Below are 21,325 nucleotides of genomic sequence, written 5' to 3' on the forward strand. Positions count from 1 at the left end.
TTAAAGATGTATGTTGTCCATTCGATGGGTAACGAAGAAAAAGAAGAATATAAATATTTTGTATCTTTAGTTTTTCTTGTTTATAAATTTTTGTTTTTACTCTGATAATTTGTAATAGATTGAGTAATAAAGGATGAATTTATAAAATGATTTTTTGTTCATTATAATTTATAATGATAGACAAAGATTTATATCTTTCCGATATAATAAACTATAATGAAAATCTAGTGATAAAGTTTGAAATCTCATCAAACTTGTGTTAGTATATATATTATTTATTTGAATAGGTTTAAACTTATCTAATGAAATACCCCTTTTAAAAATATGTAAATTTAAAAATCTATCGTTTTAATCACCATAAAAGAAGATGATCTAATGAAATACCTTTTTGAAAATATGTAAATTTAAAATCTATTGTTTTAATCACCATAAAATAAGAGAGATTGTTAAAGTAAAGTCCAACAAATTTTATTTTTATTAAGTCTATTGCACAAGAAAGTATAAATTGTGATTTTTTGAAGCATTGCATCATAGGCGGAAGTGTTCCATCTACTACTAAATGCATAACATCTTTCATACATATCTTCATCATGTAAGTTAACACTTGAAAAAACAACAAATATGTGTAATTTTAAGTATTTTTATGCTACATCTCAAATATTATAAGTGCTTGTTTTATTTATGCAAAGAATATGTTCATGTTTTCCATCTTACAAGAGTATCTTGCAAATATTTGTCAACTTTTATCACTCAATCAACTTCAACCATGACATTGCCCACCTCTTCCCTGCTTATTTTATCACATTCTTTGTTTAGACACTAGTAATCACTATTAATCTTTCGTATCACATGTTTAACTCCTTTAATTGAGCTAAGCCTTATAAGTCATGTTATATATCATGATGTTGCATCAAGACAAGAAGTTATGTGCATTTGATGTTGTAGGAAAAACATTTAATGCATTTCTATACCTGTGCATGGACAAACACAAGAAAGAGAACTCCAATATGCACAACATCTAAAAAAGGATTTGTAATAAATTTGTTCTCCTTAACCTCTATATATAAAATATCTATAAGAAAAAAAAGGAAAGACAACAATGATAACACTCTTAACAACCTTACATTATTTAAGTAGTCTTCAACTTCTAGTTTGTGAAAAAGAACATTATTGTGTTCATTGAAAACCTAAGAAAATATTCTAAATCATGTATTTATCTTAGGATGTTACCTCTTTTAGTCAGAAACATTTGATAATTTAGATCACACCCTTTTTGCAAAAGCAAAATTGTATAGCTACAAATAGTTGAGTTTTAAATAGTATTGATCATATTTAATTAAAAATAACTTACATCCAAACAATACTCGTCTGTGTAGCTAGAAGTGGTTATGATTAAGATAATACTTAATTTTATACCATAACAATTGTAATTCAAATAATATTATATCTTAATGAGGAATTATAATGATCCATATAATACTAAAGTTTAGCTAAAAATAACTAAGATCCAAACAATACTCAGTATATATACTTTATAACAATAGGATAGTTTGTTAGTAAAAGTTTATTATGTTTATTAACAATTGAATCTAATTTGAATTTACAAACAAGTCAATATAGAAATTTTAAGCGTGAATGTTTCTCTTCTCTAACACTTTTAACTTATATATTATTGAACGTCCTTTAATCATATAATAAAAAATGTTCTTAAACAAGACATACGAAATATTTTTATGATACGTCCATCAACTTAAAATTGCATGTAACTATCTTTATCAAAAATTGATCATACAAAAGCTTGATGACAATGTGTCTGTCAAGTTAAACATTGTCTTACTGTTTTAACAAAAACAGTTGATTTTGCAAAATATAAAAAAGAAAAGAAATAAAATTCCTGTTTACACATTATGCATGTGAATAATATAATTAATTTAAAGTCTGTTGTATATTTTCTTCTAAATTAATATACGATGTCGTGATTTTTATGTATTTTTGAAAATGTGACTAGTAGAAGACACTCATCCATATAATTAATTTTTACAAAAAAAAAAAAATAAAATCAAATCAAATGACGAGATCCGAGAGGCAATATTTTATTGATAAGAATTAAGCTTGTGGAATGTTTTCTACATCGTCTTGAATTGGTAGGAATCTGCTGAGTACATGATTTAGTTAAATTTTACTTTGAAAAATAAATTCTATGTGTATGTAAATATTAATCTTATTGATGTTTGAAATGTACACATTACGTTTATGTGTATCTGAACAGTTATTTAATTGTTATAACAAAAGTTAAAGTTATATAAGATTAGGACCAAAAGTTTAAAATTTAATTTCAATCTTCCTTCATTTAAATTTATTTTCATATTTTCTTACATTATAAAATAAATATAATTATGAAAACGACTGTTTCAAAGTAAAATACATGTTTTAAATAGACCAATCGCATATTAAAATTTGCGTTAAATTGATAAATAGAAAATATACTTAATACATCAATTTATTTAAAAATCAATAAAATAATTAAAAATAATATATTATTAAACTAGATAAAGAAACAGAGAGAATTCATTAATAAGCTTCAAATAAATACTTAATCCAGTATCATAAGTGATAATCTATCATTATGAATCAAGATCACCAATTTATTAAATCATATAAAAATTATGAGGGAAAATTTATTAATAAATTTTAAATAAATATCTAATAATTATTATAAATGACATCAATTATTTGTAAAGTCATATTAATTATCATAATTGATATTTCAAGATAATAAACTATTGTGTTTTTTTTCTGCTTAAAATTTAAAAAATAAAGAGAGTTGTGAAATAAGATTTCAACAATAAGCTTATCTCAATAACTCAAAAATCTATTCAAAAGTAAAGTATGATTCACACCACCTATTGATGAAAACAATATTACATAAAAATACGTATATCGATCACCAAAACATTGTATAATATATTGAAAATCAACATTATTTACTTCAAGTTATTAGTTTTTTCTTATAATATATTTTTTGGTATGACTTCAAAATATATTAATTTTGATATATTATAATTTATTTCGGTATCTCAGTCTTATGATATATAAGGGTCAAAATTAATAACAGTTTAAATACGTTTTTTTTTTCAATTTTTCAAAGTAATTTTTAAAAACAAAATTATAAATAATGCGAAAGATTTTTGAATTCTAAAACAAACAATATTTTAGATGTAATAATTAACTTTTCTTATAAACATTAGTCCAGTAACAACGAAAATTTTCTTAATTTTTTCCCGAACAAAAACATTTTAAATATCCACTCCAAAGTTCCAAACTTCAAAAACACAAACTACACTGAACAAATTAATATAAAAATAAAATCTAGAGAATTCAAATTCAACACTAACTTACTTCATTAATGATGATAAAGTAATAACACCATTAGAATTAATTAAAATTTTGATGGGAATATTTTATCCTTTCCCCTTTGTAATCTAAAAGGGTGATTGTATATCCAAGTGCTCGACTAATATAATGTTATGTTAGTTTTGGTGTATATGAAAAATAATTCTTTTAATTTTCAATGGAATTTTTTGGTGCTATTAATACTATTTATGGTTAAGACATGAAAATGTAAACTCAAACTGAAATTTATTATCCAAACTCAAATATATTATCCCATTGGCATTATAGTTTGAAAAAATATATATAGAGAGAGATAGAAAAGATGATGAACCAACAGAAAGAAGGCAAGTGTCCCATTACATTTTTGGTATGAAACATCGAAAAAGAATCATTAACACACAAACACAGAACAGACATATTAATACGAATTTCTACAAAAATAATAAATAAAAATGTAAACAGAAGCCGAAACCAGGCTAGGCTCACCCTTACCCTCTCCTCTATGCTCCATATAAGCCCATCACATTCACATACTCCAACCCACTCTCTCTCTCTAAGTTCTGACCCCAATTTCTGTGGCGGCTCTCTCTCTACTTATTCTCTTCTCAGATTGAGATTTGGATCCATCTTCTTCTCCTTCTTTCTGTCTCTGATTTGATCTTTTCCTTCCTCTTCGTGTTTTTTTTCATCCGGTTGGGTTGGGGTCTTCAGCTTCAACTTCAACGATAGCTATGGTTACCCCACAGCCACAGCTTCAGGTTCAGCCTCAACAGCCCGCACCCTCTTCGCAAGATGAGGCCTTGAAGAGGAACACCGATTGTGTCTACTTCCTTGCATCTCCTTTGACATGCAAAAAGGTTCTTTCTGGCACTTTCTTTTTGTTTTTACAGGAAAGAGGGGGGGAAATCTCCTTTTTGCCGCTTTCGGAATTCTCTGCTTTAGGGTTTTCAGATTCGTATGTTTCTGCAAATAGTTTTTGTGGTTATTTATTTTCAATGGGGAAATCGAATTTTGTGGAAAAGGGGTTGTGGAAGTCTGTGTATGAATTATCGAATTTTCAAAATTGGGGATGGCGATAGGAAATTCTGTGGATTGAGAGGGTTTTATTTTACTTTCTCTTTTTCGGATTGCGTTTTTTGATGTATAGTTTTTGTGAAACTGTTATTATTGATCGTTGTTTACTAATTTGATCTTTTTTGGCTTTATTTTTTTTTTGTATTTTTTCGCTCCTTTCTCTTTTATTTGATAAGGTGAGGGGAATGAGGGAGAACGGAGTTCTTGAACCCTATTACGATTAGATATAATATTTTTTTTTTAATTTTTTAATTTTCTTTAGTTAGGTCAATTGTGTGGATCCCGCTGAAAAAAATAAGGTTGGATCAATCAAGTTTAGTCTTTTTTTTTTGGATGGTTTAAAGTGTTATTCAATGTGTTCTGGTTGTTTCTGAAAGCAAAGCAAGAAATTTGCATAATGAATGAACTTTCATTACAACCAAATGTTTAACAGAGTGCTACTACGTGGTGACAAGAGCGTATACGAGTCATGTTGATCGATTAGTCTCAATAGTGTTCTGTTAGCAAGATCTAGGATGTCCACTACTGTTGCTGGCACTGTTTTGCATAATCCTTGAAGATTTTACTGTTATCATCAAACCGACTGCAACATTTTACTTGAAATTGATATTTGTTTCCATAGTTTTTCTGTTAAATGCGAGTACTTGTTTGCTTAGTTCTTCTAAATGTGTCGTGCCATTTCTTCTTGGCAAACAAATCGAGTAATTTTACTGTCATCCTGTTCTTTTTGGGCCGTTGTGATGCTGTTTGTTTGTTTTTTTCTGTCGTGAGTATACTATTGTATGTAGCATTGCAACTTTCCGATATATGCTTTTTGCATATCCGAAAGAGCAAGCATTGGTTATCAAGAATGTGAGGCTGTCTTGTCATCTAAACATTTTTAACTCTGGATTTTGTTGCTGGCGCATTTTGATTTGTTTTCCTTTTGTTGGAACAGGGAAATGAATGTGAGTACCGCCATAGTGAGTATGCACGTGTTAATCCTAGGGATTGTCGTTATTGGTTGAGTGGCAACTGTTTGAATCCCAAATGTTCATTTCGTCATCCGGTGAGAGTCTCTATTCATGAAAACCAAATTTTATACTTTCATGTCAATTTTTGGCCTACTTGTCTATTTTTCTCTGTTATTGTCTCATTGTATGGACTTTGCTAACTGCATTTTGTTTTTGTATTCAGCCTCTTGATGGCTTGTTAGGAACACAGGCAGCAACAGCTGGTGGACCATCTGTATCTGCACCCCCATCACAGATTCCAACAGCATCCGCAACACATGCATCTTATAATTCCACTAAACAAGCTGTCCCTTGCTTTTTCTTCCAAAAGGGGCTTTGCTTAAAAGGTGACAGATGTGCCTTCATGCATGGACCTCCTGCTCCTAGCACTGGTAATAAAGTAGCTGCTCAGGTTCCAGTTACCAGCCAAGGAGCCGAGAATCCTGGTTTTAAGAAGCCTTTTGGAACCAATGAAAAATATACTCAGGAAAGGAAAACTTCCCAAGGAAGTGTTGCAAAGTCAGGTGGGGGTCCTGAACCTAAACCTGCCCCAAAAATTGAATCTGCTCCTAAAAGAAATATGTTTGAATTGGAGAAGGAAATGCTACCAGTAGGATTTGATAATGAGGCTTCTAGATTTAAGACAAGTTCTCCACCAGTAACCAATGGCCCTACTGTAGTCCGGTCAAGCCGTCTGCATCAAGCTCGTGTGCCAGATGATCACACTTTCCACAGTGGCAAGGACAATGATGAGTTTCTCAGAGAATCGTCTCCTGGGTTCGATGTCCTTGTAGCCGATGAACTTAGGAATTCTGATTACTATCATGGGGAAGATGAATTTGGTAAAGCAAGAGGTCCAGATGAAAGGAACTTAGACTCTTTGAACGAATATGATTTAGGGCATTCTGGTGAATATGGTTTAGCAGCTGATATTGATCGGGAAAGATTTCGTGTGCCCCAAGGTTATGAGTCATATGATCACACGCAGGAACCATATCTGTGGGAGCAGCACAGGAAGGCTTCGGCCCATTTAGACAGAAGGACTCGCCGCAGATCTGGTAGTCCTGAAAATGCTGAGGTCTCAGATCTCCGACATCACTTATCCAAGCGCAGAAAGGTCAATGGTTTGAAATCTGTTGTCAGTCATGATTATGCCCTTGAGGGTCATGGTGAGGAACAAAGTCATCGATCCTTCTCTAGGAAGGACTCACTCCAGTTACCTCTGAATGAGAGCTCCCTCGGTAATCGCTTCCGTGGTAGAATAAAACTTCCTGGAAATGGTGGTGCTGATCAGCTAGAGAGGGATGACAGAGGGAGAATTAGAGGCAGGTTGTTGCCTGGAAGGTTGCAGGCCACTCAGCAAGGAAGGATCCATGATAGAATGCGAGGAAGGTTGCAAGATGATGAGAGGAGAAACTCAAAAGATCGATTAATGGGGAGAGAACTAATAGGTGGTGATAGGAGTGATTTTGCTGGGCCAAAAAGTCTGGCAGAGCTTAAAAATGGGAGGAACCCTGAAAATAGGGAACCACAACCACTGGGAAAGAGAGGAACTTTAAGAGATGATCACCCACAGTCTGAAGATGATCTTCAGTTTGATGGTCCAAAGCCTCTCAGTGAAATTTTGAAGGAGAAGAAAAGAGGAGGACCTGGAGGCAGAGCTGATGCAGACTCGGGGAATGGCAAATCATCTAATATTAAAAATGAAGAAGTTACCAATGGCTCAGATCCTACCCAGGTCACGAACACACAAAACGGTGTGCTGTCTGAGATCAAGGAATATGTCAACAATCAAAATAATGAAGAATCCAAGGTTGAGGTCACTGATGCAGTTGGAGGAGAGACTGGTGCAACTGATGGTCAATACGAGGAGGGAATATACGATGAAGCCGGTGAAGATCAGTATTACGAAGGTGATGATCAGAGAGAAGGAGATTATGAGTATGAACAAGGTGATGAGGGTTACTACGAGTATGAACAAGGTGAAGAGGGTGAAAATCAGGAGGAAGAGTACATGGATGAAGAAGATGGGGATGATTTTGCTAAGAAGATTGGTGTCATTCATTCATAAGCGTGGAAATTCTGAGAAAAAAGGGAGCGTGTCCTACTCATGATCAAGTCTCATACAGGTCTCTCTCTCTCTCTCTCTCTCTCTGACTGGGCAGCATTTCTGCTTAAAATTTGGTTGTAGAACTCAGAACAGCTATCACTATCAGTTTGTTTTCTTGTATTAATTAGTCCTTTTTACTCTTACTGTATTTTCATCAAATTTAATGGATATTTTTATGTGATCAGTGGGGCATTTTGCTGTGCTCTCCGCATATAAATGTCGTGCAGAGTGGTGCAGGCCTTTAACCTTAGAAAGTTAATAACATTTGCATTCACGTGCTAGTTTTATCATATACTTTAATTCATCTGCTCAATTAGCACCGTAGAAATCATTGGTTAGTTCTTTATACTCTTCAATTATATTTCTTTGCTCATCGTATATCACAATGTCTTAATTTACTTCTTTTGTAGATTTTCGTAAATTATATTATTTTTTAAAGTTTGTTTTAACTTTGTTTCATATATATTATATTATGATTCAGAATCTTGAGATACAATGTTTTAAATTGTTATATTAATGTTTCAATAAGACTTTTTTTATAAACCTCGGATTCTAGACTCCTGCTTGTGGTTGGGCTATCTTGAAATAGCTTTGAATTAGCTTTGAATTAAGGTGGATCCAATGGGCACTTGGTGGCTTTAATGTTAAGTTCACAAAACCAAAGTTTAAGATAATATTTATTAAATTTGTCGGGCAAAATAAAAATCCGATTAACTAGACAACTGGATATAATTTTGTTGTTTTTATTAAAGTGAACAATTTAGCGTTTGGTAAACATCCTGCATATTAGGATTGTTTCTACAAACATGTACAGAGTATATTGATTTCATTGATTTCATTGATTTCATTTTCAACTGCAAAAATATTCTCACGATTATATCTATTCTTTGATTTCATTTTCAACTACGAAAATATTCTCACGATTAAGAAGATTATTTCTATAAAAAAGTAAATTCCTTGTTGATCTTTTTTAAATCAATATTGTAACATAATAAAGGTATTATCATATTTAATTACTTATCATCAATAATATTGTTATCAATAATATTGTTATCGTGTCAGTTTTACTAATATTATTTTCACCGTAATTATATTACTTTATTGTTGTTTAGCCATTGTCATTAGTATTGTTATAGATATTGTCATCATTTTTATTTCATTATTTAATATCATTACTATCAATATTATGTCAATATTGTCTCCGTCGTTTCACTACTAGGATTATCATTGTTACAACTACGACCATTGTTTTCAATCTTTAACTTGGACGTCAATAGTATACTACTCGTGACAATCTAGTTTTTACAGCCTATAACAATGTTGATAAAACAACTCGTGTTGATCATAACAAGTAACATGAATCTTTTATGAACTAATGTTTATTACATAAGTGTGATAAACATTCAATAATCATATAATCTTTAAAAATGTATGCTAAATGGTGAAAGAAAATGTATGCTAAATGATGTTTAAAACAAAAGGTATTTTTATACAAACTAAAATATATCAAACCCTAATAAAGCTATAACACACATGAACTGAGGATTTGTAGACAATGCTCAACAGTCTTATTCAATTCACTTATAAATAGAAGTTTTATCATGTAGAAACAACAAAGATACTAGGTACATTTTCGTGTTACACTACTTCATTATATAATCAGATAGGGAAAAAAAGAGGAGTGAATTGTATATGTAAATCCTGTTGTGACTTCAGATAGCGTTTAGATTTTATATTCTCTTTTACATAGTTTATCTCATGTCTTCAAAATAACACTTTTTTCTTGTTATTGCCAATAATGACAATAATTTAAAAATCATGAAAATAGTGAAAAAAATAATATTTGTGTGATTTATCTTAATAAAGAGAAGATAACCAAAAGTAACTTTGTGTAGTTATGTAAGTTATAAGTGTAAGTTCTAGAAAAATTAAATATTTAAAAAGTATGGTAGTTACGGGAGTCCACAAATAAGAAAAGATAATCATTATAAAAGTGAATAATAACAAAATTGATTAGAGCTTCTTGTTATAGGTTTGGAAATATAAGATCAAAAAAATTAAATATTTAGAAAGGGTAGCATGAGAGTCGTTATTTCAAATAAGAAAAGATAATTATTATTAAAATAGTATCATTGGTTAGAGCTTCTTCTTATGATTGAAGTTAATGTGTTTGATTATTGCTATATACATAATATATGTTTATTTTTATTATTATTTGTTTTATGTGCAAATATGATGTGCATTAATATTTATAATAACAGTTGTGTATTGTCTGTTAAAGTATAAATGTGTCGTGTTTGTTTAACTATAATTTTAAGTATTTCTCTTTGGTCTTATCATAAAAAAACATGAGAAGAATACTTTATTTTTGTAAGTATGTTTTTGAGGATGAAAAGTGTTTTGGTGGAAGAATGTGAGATCCTAGAAATTTTAATAATTAGGAGAAATATACAAATGTGGTTAACTATTTTAAATAAAAGATTAAACAATTTGTTATTTATATTTAAACAATTTATTTCATTTTAAAAGATTTTTTGAAAACAAAACAAGATTTGGTTAAATTAGGACTAATCGTGTTGATTAGGTGAACCAGAAGTGCTGCTAATACTCTTTGTAAACCTGGAGAGATTAAACTTGTGTAATCTTCTTGAAGATTAGTGGAACCCCTTTAGAGTTTTTAAGGAAGAATTAGACGTAGCTTAGGTTAAGTGAATTAGTATAAAATTGGTTTAATACCCAATTTTGTCCCCAATTTGGTTGGCAAATCTTAATTTAGTCCCTCGTTAGAAAAGTGTTTGAAATGGGTTCTTACTTTTAAATTTTTGAGTCAAATTAGTCCCTTCCGATAAATATAACCAAACGGAGTTAATGGGATAATGAGATGATGATGTGAGATAATGCAATGATAACGTGTTATTTTTATATTATATGCACAATGACGTATTAGAAGTTAAACTGGATATTAAAGATTAAGTACTTGAAATTGGAGAAAAATCGATTTAGGACATTTTCTTTTCTGCTAATCACATATGCACTAGTAAAAAAACTGTTTTTTAACTTGCGTTATATGCTTCGGTTTAGGTGAAATCGAAGCCTATCAAAACACGGTGACATTTTTGTAGTTTAAGCAAACTTATACGCCTCGGTTTAAGGGGAACCGAAGCATATAAGGCATATTACCTCAATTAATACTACAACCGATGCCTAAAATCCGCTTTGAAGTCTGCACAAAGTCTATGGCTTCGGTTCATTCAGAACCGGTACGTATAACCATTTCATATTTTTTTTTTATTTTTTTCTGAGGATTATATGCCTCGGTGGAGAGTAGAACTGAGGCATATATGTGTATTGCTTCGGCTGACCCGAGGTAGTATTGCTTCGGTGGAGAGTATTGCTTCGGTGGAGACTAGAACCTGAGGCATATATCTCTGAAATTTGACCTCACTCTGCCTCAAAAACATAACCTAGAGCAGTTCATTTTTCCATCTTCCTCGAGAAACAAATGACCCCTTCCTCTTTTCCTCTTCTTTTCCTCTGCTCCAAAAACATAACCTACTGCTCCAAAATCTCCTCCACGCAAAGACTCAAGGTGACCAAACCCGAAGCCGAAAACGAGATCCCTTCGCCTTCCTCTTTGTTCGCCAAAACCCTACTGCCGGGAGCCACCACCACCTCGTCGTGCGACGGCTGCCTGCGAGCGCAACTTCCACCTCGTCGTGCGACGACTGCGAGCGCAGCTTTCACCTCGCCTGCGAGTGCGTCGCCTCTGGAGGGAAGAGTAAGCGGTGGCCGTTGAGAGTGAAGTGAGGTTGTTGATTCGCGGCGGCCATAGAGGTTGAACGGGGTTGCGCCATGGAGACGAACATGGAGGTTGGCGGCAGTGCTAGATGGTGCGTCAATGGAGGTTTCTGGTGAAAAAGGTGAGTGCGGCAACTTGCGATTGGGGTTTTTCTGATGTTGATGGTTGTGGTGCGAATTAGGGTTTGATGACAGCGGAGGAGGAGGAGAAGCGGCAGAGGCAAATGCAGAGGAGGAGAAGCAACAGAGGCAACAACGATTGAGGTGGCGGAGGAGGAAGCGAATGACGTCTCTGCGGCTTTGTAAGGGAGACGAACGGTGCGGGGACGGGGACGGGGGCGTTAGGGAACTCGTGTTGATTCGTTCGCTGGCGTCTCTGCAGCGGAGAATGTCTTGGTCTGAGAAGGTGAGATTTGGGTTTGGGATTTTTGTTTGATCTGCATTTGGGTTTCTTTGAGAGCTTAGAGCTTCGTTGCATTTGTGTTGGGTTTGACCGTGAGGAAGTCCACCTTCGAGGTAGCCAGTAGCCAGTGACGACGAACAGGTTCAGACTGGATGGCAGTAGACTCTTGGGATGGGGGCGGATTGAGCTTAGTTGGGTCTTATGCAATTTTTGATGGCAGTAGACCGTGAGGAAGTCCACCTTCTGTTGTGCCGCACACTTCAAGACCTTTGTGTTGCATTCACCGCCATTTTAGTTTTTTGTCTCTGCTCTTATAGTTCAAATAAGTATGCCAAAGTTGTGTTTAGGAAAATAGTGCAGTAACCAGTGGTGTGTAATTAATTGTGTTCATGTGTGAAGGTGAATGGATTTGCCTGCAAGGTGTGTAATTAGATTTTTTTTGTGTTGGATGGTCAATTAGATGTGGGGTTTATCACCACGGCCAACAAGCTCATCTTAAAGTCCATTAAGAAAGGTGAAATTGTTGTGTTCCCGAAAGGTTTGGTGCATTATCAGAAGAATAATGGAGATAAAAATGTAGCTCGAAAACCAATATACTACCTCGGTTCAGATCCCAACCGAGGCAGTAGAATCTGAGATATTAACTCGGTTCAGCAGAAATCGAGGCAAAATCCTACTGCTTTTTGACTCGGCTTGCAACCGAGGCAAAAAGAGGTAGACTTTTTACCTCGTCTGTATATGCCTCGGTTACAGAACCGGTGTCTATAAACGAAAATAACCGAGGCCATATCCCTTGAGTGCACTAGTGATGTCTCCCCCACCTCCACAAATTCCAGCACTCATTCATCACTTCACACACACTGCACAATTCCACACACAAAAATCCCTTCTCCTCACTTCATAAACCATCCACGCTCCCTAATAGCATACAAATACTTCATCACCTCCATTCATCCAAACCCTAAACTCACAAAGCACCTCCACAATCACTAATCAAAGCTGTAGACTTCCCAATTCCACACACAAAATTCTCTTCACCTCTCTTCTTGAACTATCCACGATCATCAATAGGCCACACATTTCATGGAGAACCACTGAAGGGAGGAAACATAAGCATAGGAAGGGAGGAAGAGAAAATAGTGCGCACCTTAGCATGGATTCTTCTCCATCGTCTTCTCTCTCCTAGCCCGCTTCGACCCCACGACATCATCCACTCTCCAATTGAGAAAGACATTGATTCTCATTCCCATCCCCACTCTGCCTCACATAAACCCAACCTTAACTTCTATCTTCTCCCTTCACACCCAAGGAGATGTTGTGGCTCCTCCCACCTTGACGTCGTCCTTCGCCTCCCGCTCCAGAAGTCGCCACTCTTCTTTTGTCGCGCCACCCCATTCTGCATTGCCGATAATGTGCCTCTAATCGAACCTCCATTCCCGAGAATACCTTGATTCTTGAGAGCTGCATGAGGGGTTATATATCTAAATTCATATCTAGTTGTTGTAGACGACATTGCGGAACACGGGTGTGATGGTGATAAATATAGTGTGGTAACGAAAACTAAGTTACAATAGAAGGATAGAGAGCTAGATGGAGATCCAGAAGAGCGACCGGATCTACGAACTGGGTTCTCTGCTGTCACTTTTCCTGGTGTTCGTGGGACACGTGTGGCCCATTGAGCACAGGTGGAATCAACCCCTGTCTAGGTTGAAAGTTGAAAGGAAAGTTGAAAGAGAAGGTTCCGAATTTTTCTAGGTTTGGATTTGGAAGGGGAAGCTGAAAGAGAAGGTTCCCGAATTGGGAAGTGAATCAAAGACAAGATTTGGCTGCCCCGTCTTCTTGGGACAAATTCAGTGATTGTCATGTAAGCGGGGGCGAACGGAGGCAGAGGCGAAACGGTAGTGGGTGGTGGCAGCAGTGTGATGAAAGCGGGGCGAATGATGTTGTATTTGGAAGGGTGAGTAACAAACAATATAATTTTTGATAATTTAAAAATGACAATATCCAGCTCAACCCTTGACAACATAACATGTCACCGCATACAATATAAAAATAATATAAAAATTACACGTTACCACTGCATTCTGCTAGATAATCAATCTCTTAACTCTGTTTATTTCTATTTAACGGAAGGGACGATTTTGACACAAAATTTAATAAATGAGAACCAATTTCAATCACTTTTAAAACAAGGGACTGAATTGACATTATTCAACAAATCTAGGGACAAAAAAAGATATTAAACCTATAAAATTTGTGTTTTATTGTTTTATTCTTTGAATCATTTTTCATATACGCACTTCATAAAAACCAACACCTAAACATATTATTTGAATTACATATCTCTTACAATCCATTATGCTTTACAATTTTTTTTAAAAAACACTATCCACCTCCTCTAGTGTTTTCTTGTGATTTTAAAAGGATGTTATACCATACACTAATTTATCTACGATAACATTTGTGTAAAAATGTGACGATACTATTATTAATATTATTCATAGTAACATATTTTAAAAAATTTTACTATAACATATAAAATTTATACATAATAACAATTTTAAAATGTAACTAGAAAAATGTTATTAAAATTAGGATTAAATATGTTTTTAGTCCCTCAAGTATCATGCTATTTTGGGTTTCGTCCCTCTTCCAAATGTTTGTTCATTTTCATCCTCTTTCTTAGGAAACTCGAATTTTTAGTCCTAAAAAAGCAACGTCGTTAAATTTTCTCTAAGGTAGCTAACAGTGTGCCACGTATGATGTCAGCTTTCATGTTAAGTGTGTGCCACGTTTCAATTTTTCTTTTTGAAATTAGAATAGGGGTTTCTTGAAAAAATTAGGGTTCTTTCCTTATCTCCAATCAAACGAAAAATTGGGTAGTGAGAAAGAACCTCGAGAAGAACAATGTTGGGATATTTTATGTGTTTCTGAAATCCATGGCGAGAGCAACAACAATTATCGGCGGCAAGAACACCTTGCCGCAGGCCATTTTCGGGAAAGAGATGAGGAGTCGACGGTGATAGTTTCGGCAGGGTTCTTGAAGACTTACAACGTGGAGGATTTTGGGAAGAAATTGAGGATACTGAGGTCGGAGGGAAAGGGGAAAGGAAAAGGGTTGGTTTTCAGTGAGGGAGTTTAGGAGGAGAAGGAGATTTTTTTTGTAGCTATAAACTATAAGCATTTTTGGAGGTCAACATTTCATTACGAGTTTGTAGCGTGGTTAGTGAAGGTTGTAATATGATTAAAGTGTCTGCAGTCTCTTCATGTTTAAGGAAAGTTTAAGTCACATGATTTGTACACCTTCTTCGTGACAACGTTAAGCTTTAAAAGTGGTACAGTGTTGGTCGTACAAAACTTGATCATGTTTGTGTCTTGACACAACCTTTGAGATTTATATCTGCCATGATGTTACTTTTGGCTTGGGATCATATTGGCGAGATGTTTCTTGCTTAGTGTACGCATAAAGAGCAAGTGCAATCATGATCTGATAAGAGTGTGAGGAGAATAGCACCGTCGAAGTCGAGCGTCGTTCGGGCAAACGACAAACGCAGATCTTACTGTCTCAACTTTGGTGATGTCGTGACACACCCTTAACATGAAAGTTAGCAACGTGGCATACACTTAACATAGAAGTTGGCATTAGACGTGAAACACCGTTAGCCACCTCAGAGAAAATTTAACGTTGTTATTTTTTGAGAACTAAAAATTTGAGTTTCCTAAGGAAGAGGATGAAAATGAACAAACCTTTGGAAGAGGGACGAAACCCAAAATAGCATGATATTTGAGGGACTAAAAACATATTTAACCCTTAAAACTAATAAATGTTGTACTGAATCAAAGTGTTCATTTGGAAGTGTTTTAAAGTTATTTGAAATGTTGATTTTAGTTTTAATGCTTTAAAAAACATTTTAATTGAGTTGCACTTTGTTTTAATATATTAATTTTACTTTAACCATGTTAGTGTGTGCACCTATCACTATTTTAATTAAGGGTTAAATATGTTTTTAGTCCCTAAACTATTGGCCGTTTCTGGTTTTCGTCCCTCTTTCAAAATAAGGTACAATTTGGTCCTCATTCTTTTCGAAACTTTGGTTTTAGTCCTCGAAAACTAACACTGTTAAAAATGTGTTGACGTGGCTAACGGGAGACTGACACAATTTTTTTTTGTCAGAGTTTATCAGCTTTTCTCCAGTGTCACCTCTCTCTCTTCAACTTCTTTTTCTCTCTCATTCCTCCAAACCCATTCCAATTCTCACTCTCATGGGTTGTTACCTTTCCGTCATTCCTTGTGCCCTCTTCTACTTTCTTCAACTCTGAGGGGGCGCAGCCCCGGTTACCGATACTTCGGCACGGCGAAGAAGCTTCCCGGCGTCAAGGAGCTCTTCGAGAAGCCCCCGGAGCTCCACAAGAATAATTTACCTTGTTAGATTATGGTGCCATTTATTGGTTTGCTTTTTCATAGATGAATGATGTAGAGTACTGTTCATGTTAAAATATGATACAATTTCATTAATAAACTAGATTACAATAATTTCACAAGTCCTTGGTTGGGCCCCATGCTTGCCATGGGACGAGTAATTTTGAATATTTAACATATTTAAGTTTAAATGATAAACGTATGCTGCGTGGAGAATTTGTCGAGATGATATCTGTTGTTTAGCTTTTGGTGGATTAACATGACCACATTGTTTCATGCTTGTAGGACCATATGACCTCTTCTCGTGATTCAAGGAGAATGATTTAAACTTTAGATCTTGTGTTGTTATGGAGGATTATTTACGGTGTGGAATTGCTGGACATTAATAGATAAAAAATGTTCATAGTTTCGTTACCTGTGCAAAATGTTGATTTTCTTGGCAGTGATGGAGCTCTATAAATGAAATTCTGCATGTCCATGTTGACAGCAAAATAATAAAATGAGAATACATTTTGGACATGAAGAGATTCAAAATGGTTGTCGCTTTGAATTAGATTTTAGCATAAGAATGTTGTGTAGCACTGTAATGTTTTATTTTCTTGAGTATGTTGTGTATGTAGTTAATGGTTGAGATATTAGAACTGTAATTCAGGCTTCAGGTAAAATACAACTCAGATTTTTCAAATGTCCATTCATATTTATTGTATGAAGAGCTCCTTGACGCCGGGAAGCTTCTTCGCCGCGCTGAAGTATCGGTAACCGGGGCCGCACCCCCTCAGAGTTGAAGAAAGTAGAAGAGGGCACAAGGAATGACGGAGAGGTAACAATCCATGAGAGTGAGAATTGGAATGGGTTTGGAGGAATGAGAGAGAAAGAGAAGTTGAAGAGAGAGAGGTGACACTGGAGAAAAGCTGATAAACTCTGACAAAAAAAAAATTGTGTCAGTCTCCCGTTAGCCACGTCAGCACATTTTTAACGGTGTTAGTTTTCGAGGACTAAAACCAAAGTTTCGAAAAGAATGAGGATCAAATTGTACCTTATTTTGAAGGAGGGACGAAAACCAGAAACGGCCAATAGTTTAGGGACTAAAAACATATTTAACCCTTTAATTAATTAAAATGATAATTAATCTATTTGAATTTCTTAAAGTGACTTAAATTTAGTGATTTTATCATGTTGAAGTTGTAATTTAATTAATTAAATTTGTTAGACAACTCACATGATTCTATTTAATGTGTTTAAATATGTCTTAATGCATTAAAAGTTCAACTATATAATTAAGCAATCTCAATAAGAAAATAATGAAATAAAAAGAATTTTGATTCCAGATATTAAATGAAGAGATCACAAAGATATCACAAGTTCTTAATTTTCACTAAATAAAATTGATATTATCCATATTTTTTTTTTAATTTGCGGGGTTTTTTTTAACTCTCTATAGTTAGAGTTGCCACAAACTATTTGCAAAGGTTTAGTGTGATTCCTGATATTAGATTTATATTGTTGATGTTTTTTGTGGAGGGTTTTAACCTCTTTTATTAGTGACTATTATTTTGTGGAGGTTTTAAACCTCCTTTATTTTCAACTATTTTATTATAGAAATTATCTCCATTTTTTCACTTTTTTAAGGGTTAATACCTTGTTCAATTTGACAATTACAGAGGTTTTAACTTCCCTCGTTTGTATTACTTAGTTTGTGGGTTTACTACTTTATTTTGCTTGTGTTAGTTCTGTATGACAATGTATGTCTCCATTTGAGGTGTTTATATTTGTGTCAACAATATTTAATAAGATTAAAATATATTAATGGTAATAAAAGACATGACAAACTTCTTTTACCAAAGTGCTCAAATAAGTTTTCCTAGATATTACAAAGAATGTGTTTGGAAAGTGGTTTGGATGTGTATCTTGAAGGAGGTTGGGCCAACCCTCAAGGAAAAGGTTTAGGAGAAGTCAAGAAGACAACTATCCTAGTGAACTTAGAAATGGAGAGTTGCAAAGTTGGCAGAATTTTTCTATATTATTTTCAAGTTGAATTTACAAAGCTTGGATACTCCTTTTTATAGAATCGAGGAGTTAACCCAAATGAAAGAAAGTGTAATGAATTTAAAATCTTTAAAAACCTTCAAAAGTGAGGATGCATGCACCTTTCAAGGTGCCTTATGCTCTAAGTAAGGTTATAATGGTTACTTGAGGTCTAAGCAAGCCCAAAGATATCTGAGTTCGCACAGTCACTAAAAAATCAAGTTAAAAATTCAAAACTCTAATTTCTGTAGAAAACTTTCTGTTTTAATCGATTATGTAAATCCCATAATCAATTAAATAAAAAAACCAAACTTTTTTTTAGGATGGTTTCTATTTTAATTGATTATGGGATTTACATAATCGATTAAATTAGAGACTAGCTAACAAAAATGGCCAAAATACAAGTCCAAATGAAATGTAAGCTTGGCCTAAATGCAAGACCTAAAGAAAATAATTATTTACATTTTTATAATGCTAAGAGAAGGGAAAGACAAGATAGAACACTATCTTCCACAAAACAAGAGTTCTTTGAAGTCCTTTTTTCCTTTTCCATTCTCATAGCCATGATTCATGTTGTAACTCCTTGGATGAGTTTCCATCATATTTCCTCTAACTGATGATCGATCTCTAAATCAACTTCTACTTCTTCTACTTCTTCTTGAGACTCATGCATACTTGGCATGTCTATTAATTCACCATGTCATGTCCACTTTGTGTATCTCATTAGGAAATCATCACAAAGAACATGCTCTCAAATAACTTTGGTTGGTAGTTTTCACTCATTCAAACAATTAATACACGAGCAAAAGAATCTTTCGTTATTATCCAAAACATTCATCTTTGCAAATTCAAAAAAAAATTCTATTCCACTCTCATATTTATTTGTTGTGCATATAAAATTTATCCAACTCTGATCCATTGTTGTGCTTATAAACCAACTCCTATACTTTTATTTGGAGCAAAGATACAACCATAGTCCAATTTGTGAACTTAGCCTTACCACCAAACCACAACACAAATAATTAATGAATGGATTTGTTTATTTGCACCAAAATCCAAAATTTTTAATTGGAAACCTAAATCTCGATTTCATGTAAGGAAGCAACAAATAGATCTAGAGACAAGAGATGTGCAAAGTTATAATCAAGGTGAAACGAAGAGGTGGAGGTTGAAAGAAATAAAAGTAAGTGTAGTAGCAAGTTCCATTGAGTTAGAGTAAAATGATTTCCTGGCTTGCTTCTAAGGCCATCGAGTTGGACTAAAATTTTGGAATTTTCTTGATTATCTATTAAGTTAGAAACTGTGAGAAACATATACCTATTCTTGATTCATGTAGACATTTACAACACTAAAAATATTCAAATACACTAATAGAAAACATGAAACTCAATAGAAGTTATACAACTAATTTCAAAAAAAAAATGCATATCAAATAACCTTCAAACTAAAATTCCTAACCTAAGAACAAGAAGAAATGAAACAAAGCAAAGGAGAGGTTCGAGAACAACAACGAAGGATAATGGTGAAACTACTGAGGTGAAGACTAAAACCAAGTAGGGGACCAAGCCTAAAAGGAGTACCCTCGAGATAGGAAATGTCCAAACCTTAAACACAACGTCTACAAGATAGTTGTGAGAGCATTAAAGGCAAGAACAACCACAAAAATGAATGCCAAGTGTAGTGAATGGGAGAAGACAAGGGCGATAGCTTGGTGAAGTGCAAGGGTTCAAAAGAGTACCAAGTGCAAGGAAAGGGAAGAAACAAAAAGAAGAAAATTAAAGATTCTATGACAATCTTAGAGAAGAACTATCATAATATCTTTATTTTAAATTTAAAATAATCTATGCTTTCACTTTCTATGTAAATTCTAGATATGAGAGGGCATAATATGTCTTCTATTTTATTACAAAATTGTTATCATTCTTATTTTCTATGTCAGTTTAAGTATAATCTATATAACACATCTTCTATTTTATTATAAAATTGTCATCGCTCCTATTTTCTATGTTGATTCTAGTTATGTTGGTTCTAATTATAACTTACATATAAGATCTTATCATATTTATAATTTTGTTATCACTTTTATGGTAAGTGAAGTTATAAAATTAAATTTTTTCTCTAGTAACTATATTTTTTTAGTATGACTTAGAACAAACAAGTACTTGATTAAAGAAATATACTATACTAAACTCACTTTTTCAATATAAAAACCATCCAAATTTGTGATTTAGTAAATGACTTCTTTTTTTTTCTTCTATTTTAGACTAATTGTAGTGCCAATCTTTAACTTCTTCATGTGGTGGCACCACCCAATTGAAATAGTTTTAGGTTTAATTTCTCACCCATATTCTTCCCATGTTAAAAAAAAGCATAAAAACTCATGCCTATGAACCCTCTGCACGAAGGATGCTTTGGGTGGCTGATTAGAACTCCAGATGATACACCTACATATGCAAACACTCTATGAACAAATTTTAAACTAATTTTTAAACGTACCAAACGCCTTTCCTGATATTCTCGTGCTTCTGTTTCCATAATTCAAACCTACCATTCTTTTCGTTAACTACGAACGTGCTTCTCTTTCAATAATTCAAACCTGTCATTCTTTTCGTTAACTATGAACCAGGTCAAACCAAACATTCAAATACCAACCGGCATATATTTGATACCAATGCTATTTGGAGACGACACGATTGGCTAAAATGGCTAATCCACAATACTGAGTCCTCATCAACCAAGAGCTTCAATTAACTCTAACCAGATGCAATATTTTGATTAATATTCCAGCAAATTTGTCCCAGGTATGAACTCTGATCGTCTAAGATTATTGCGTGCATGCTTCCAAATTCTGAATACTTTGGTTTTCTGGGTATGTTAATAATCTTAGTGTGGATATTTCATGATGGTTTATCAAGGTACAATTCAACTTGAAAATTCATTAATGTATTGCTACTGTTAAAATTTTTGGATTTTGTAAACGGCTACGTTGATGTAGATTCAAATATGAATGCTAGAGAACGTCCAATATAAGGAAAATTCCGTTTAGCTCAGTCGCGGTTAAAATTTTAGGGATAATCAGATACATCGTTGAAATTTAAAAGTAGGATAGT

The 21,325-nt window shown here is 33.8% G+C and overlaps 1 protein-coding gene across 1 annotated transcript; it reads left to right on the plus strand.

Annotated features, from left to right (window-relative positions):
* Positions 1-3,859: 3,859 nt before the first annotated feature.
* On the plus strand, positions 3,860-7,861 carry LOC124821706 (CCCH-type zinc finger family protein). The gene is made up of 3 exons (XM_047293631.2): positions 3,860-4,250; positions 5,405-5,515; positions 5,644-7,861. Exons 1-3 carry the CDS (start codon positions 4,125-4,127, stop codon positions 7,528-7,530), a joined length of 2,124 nt encoding a protein of 707 aa, XP_047149587.2. The 5' UTR covers positions 3,860-4,124; the 3' UTR covers positions 7,531-7,861.
* Positions 7,862-21,325: the final 13,464 nt, after the last annotated feature.

This window comes from Vigna umbellata, chromosome 1, assembly GCF_029865625.1.
Source record: "Vigna umbellata cultivar VRB3 chromosome 1, Vumbellata_1.0, whole genome shotgun sequence".
Lineage (NCBI taxonomy): Eukaryota > Viridiplantae > Streptophyta > Magnoliopsida > Fabales > Fabaceae > Vigna > Vigna umbellata.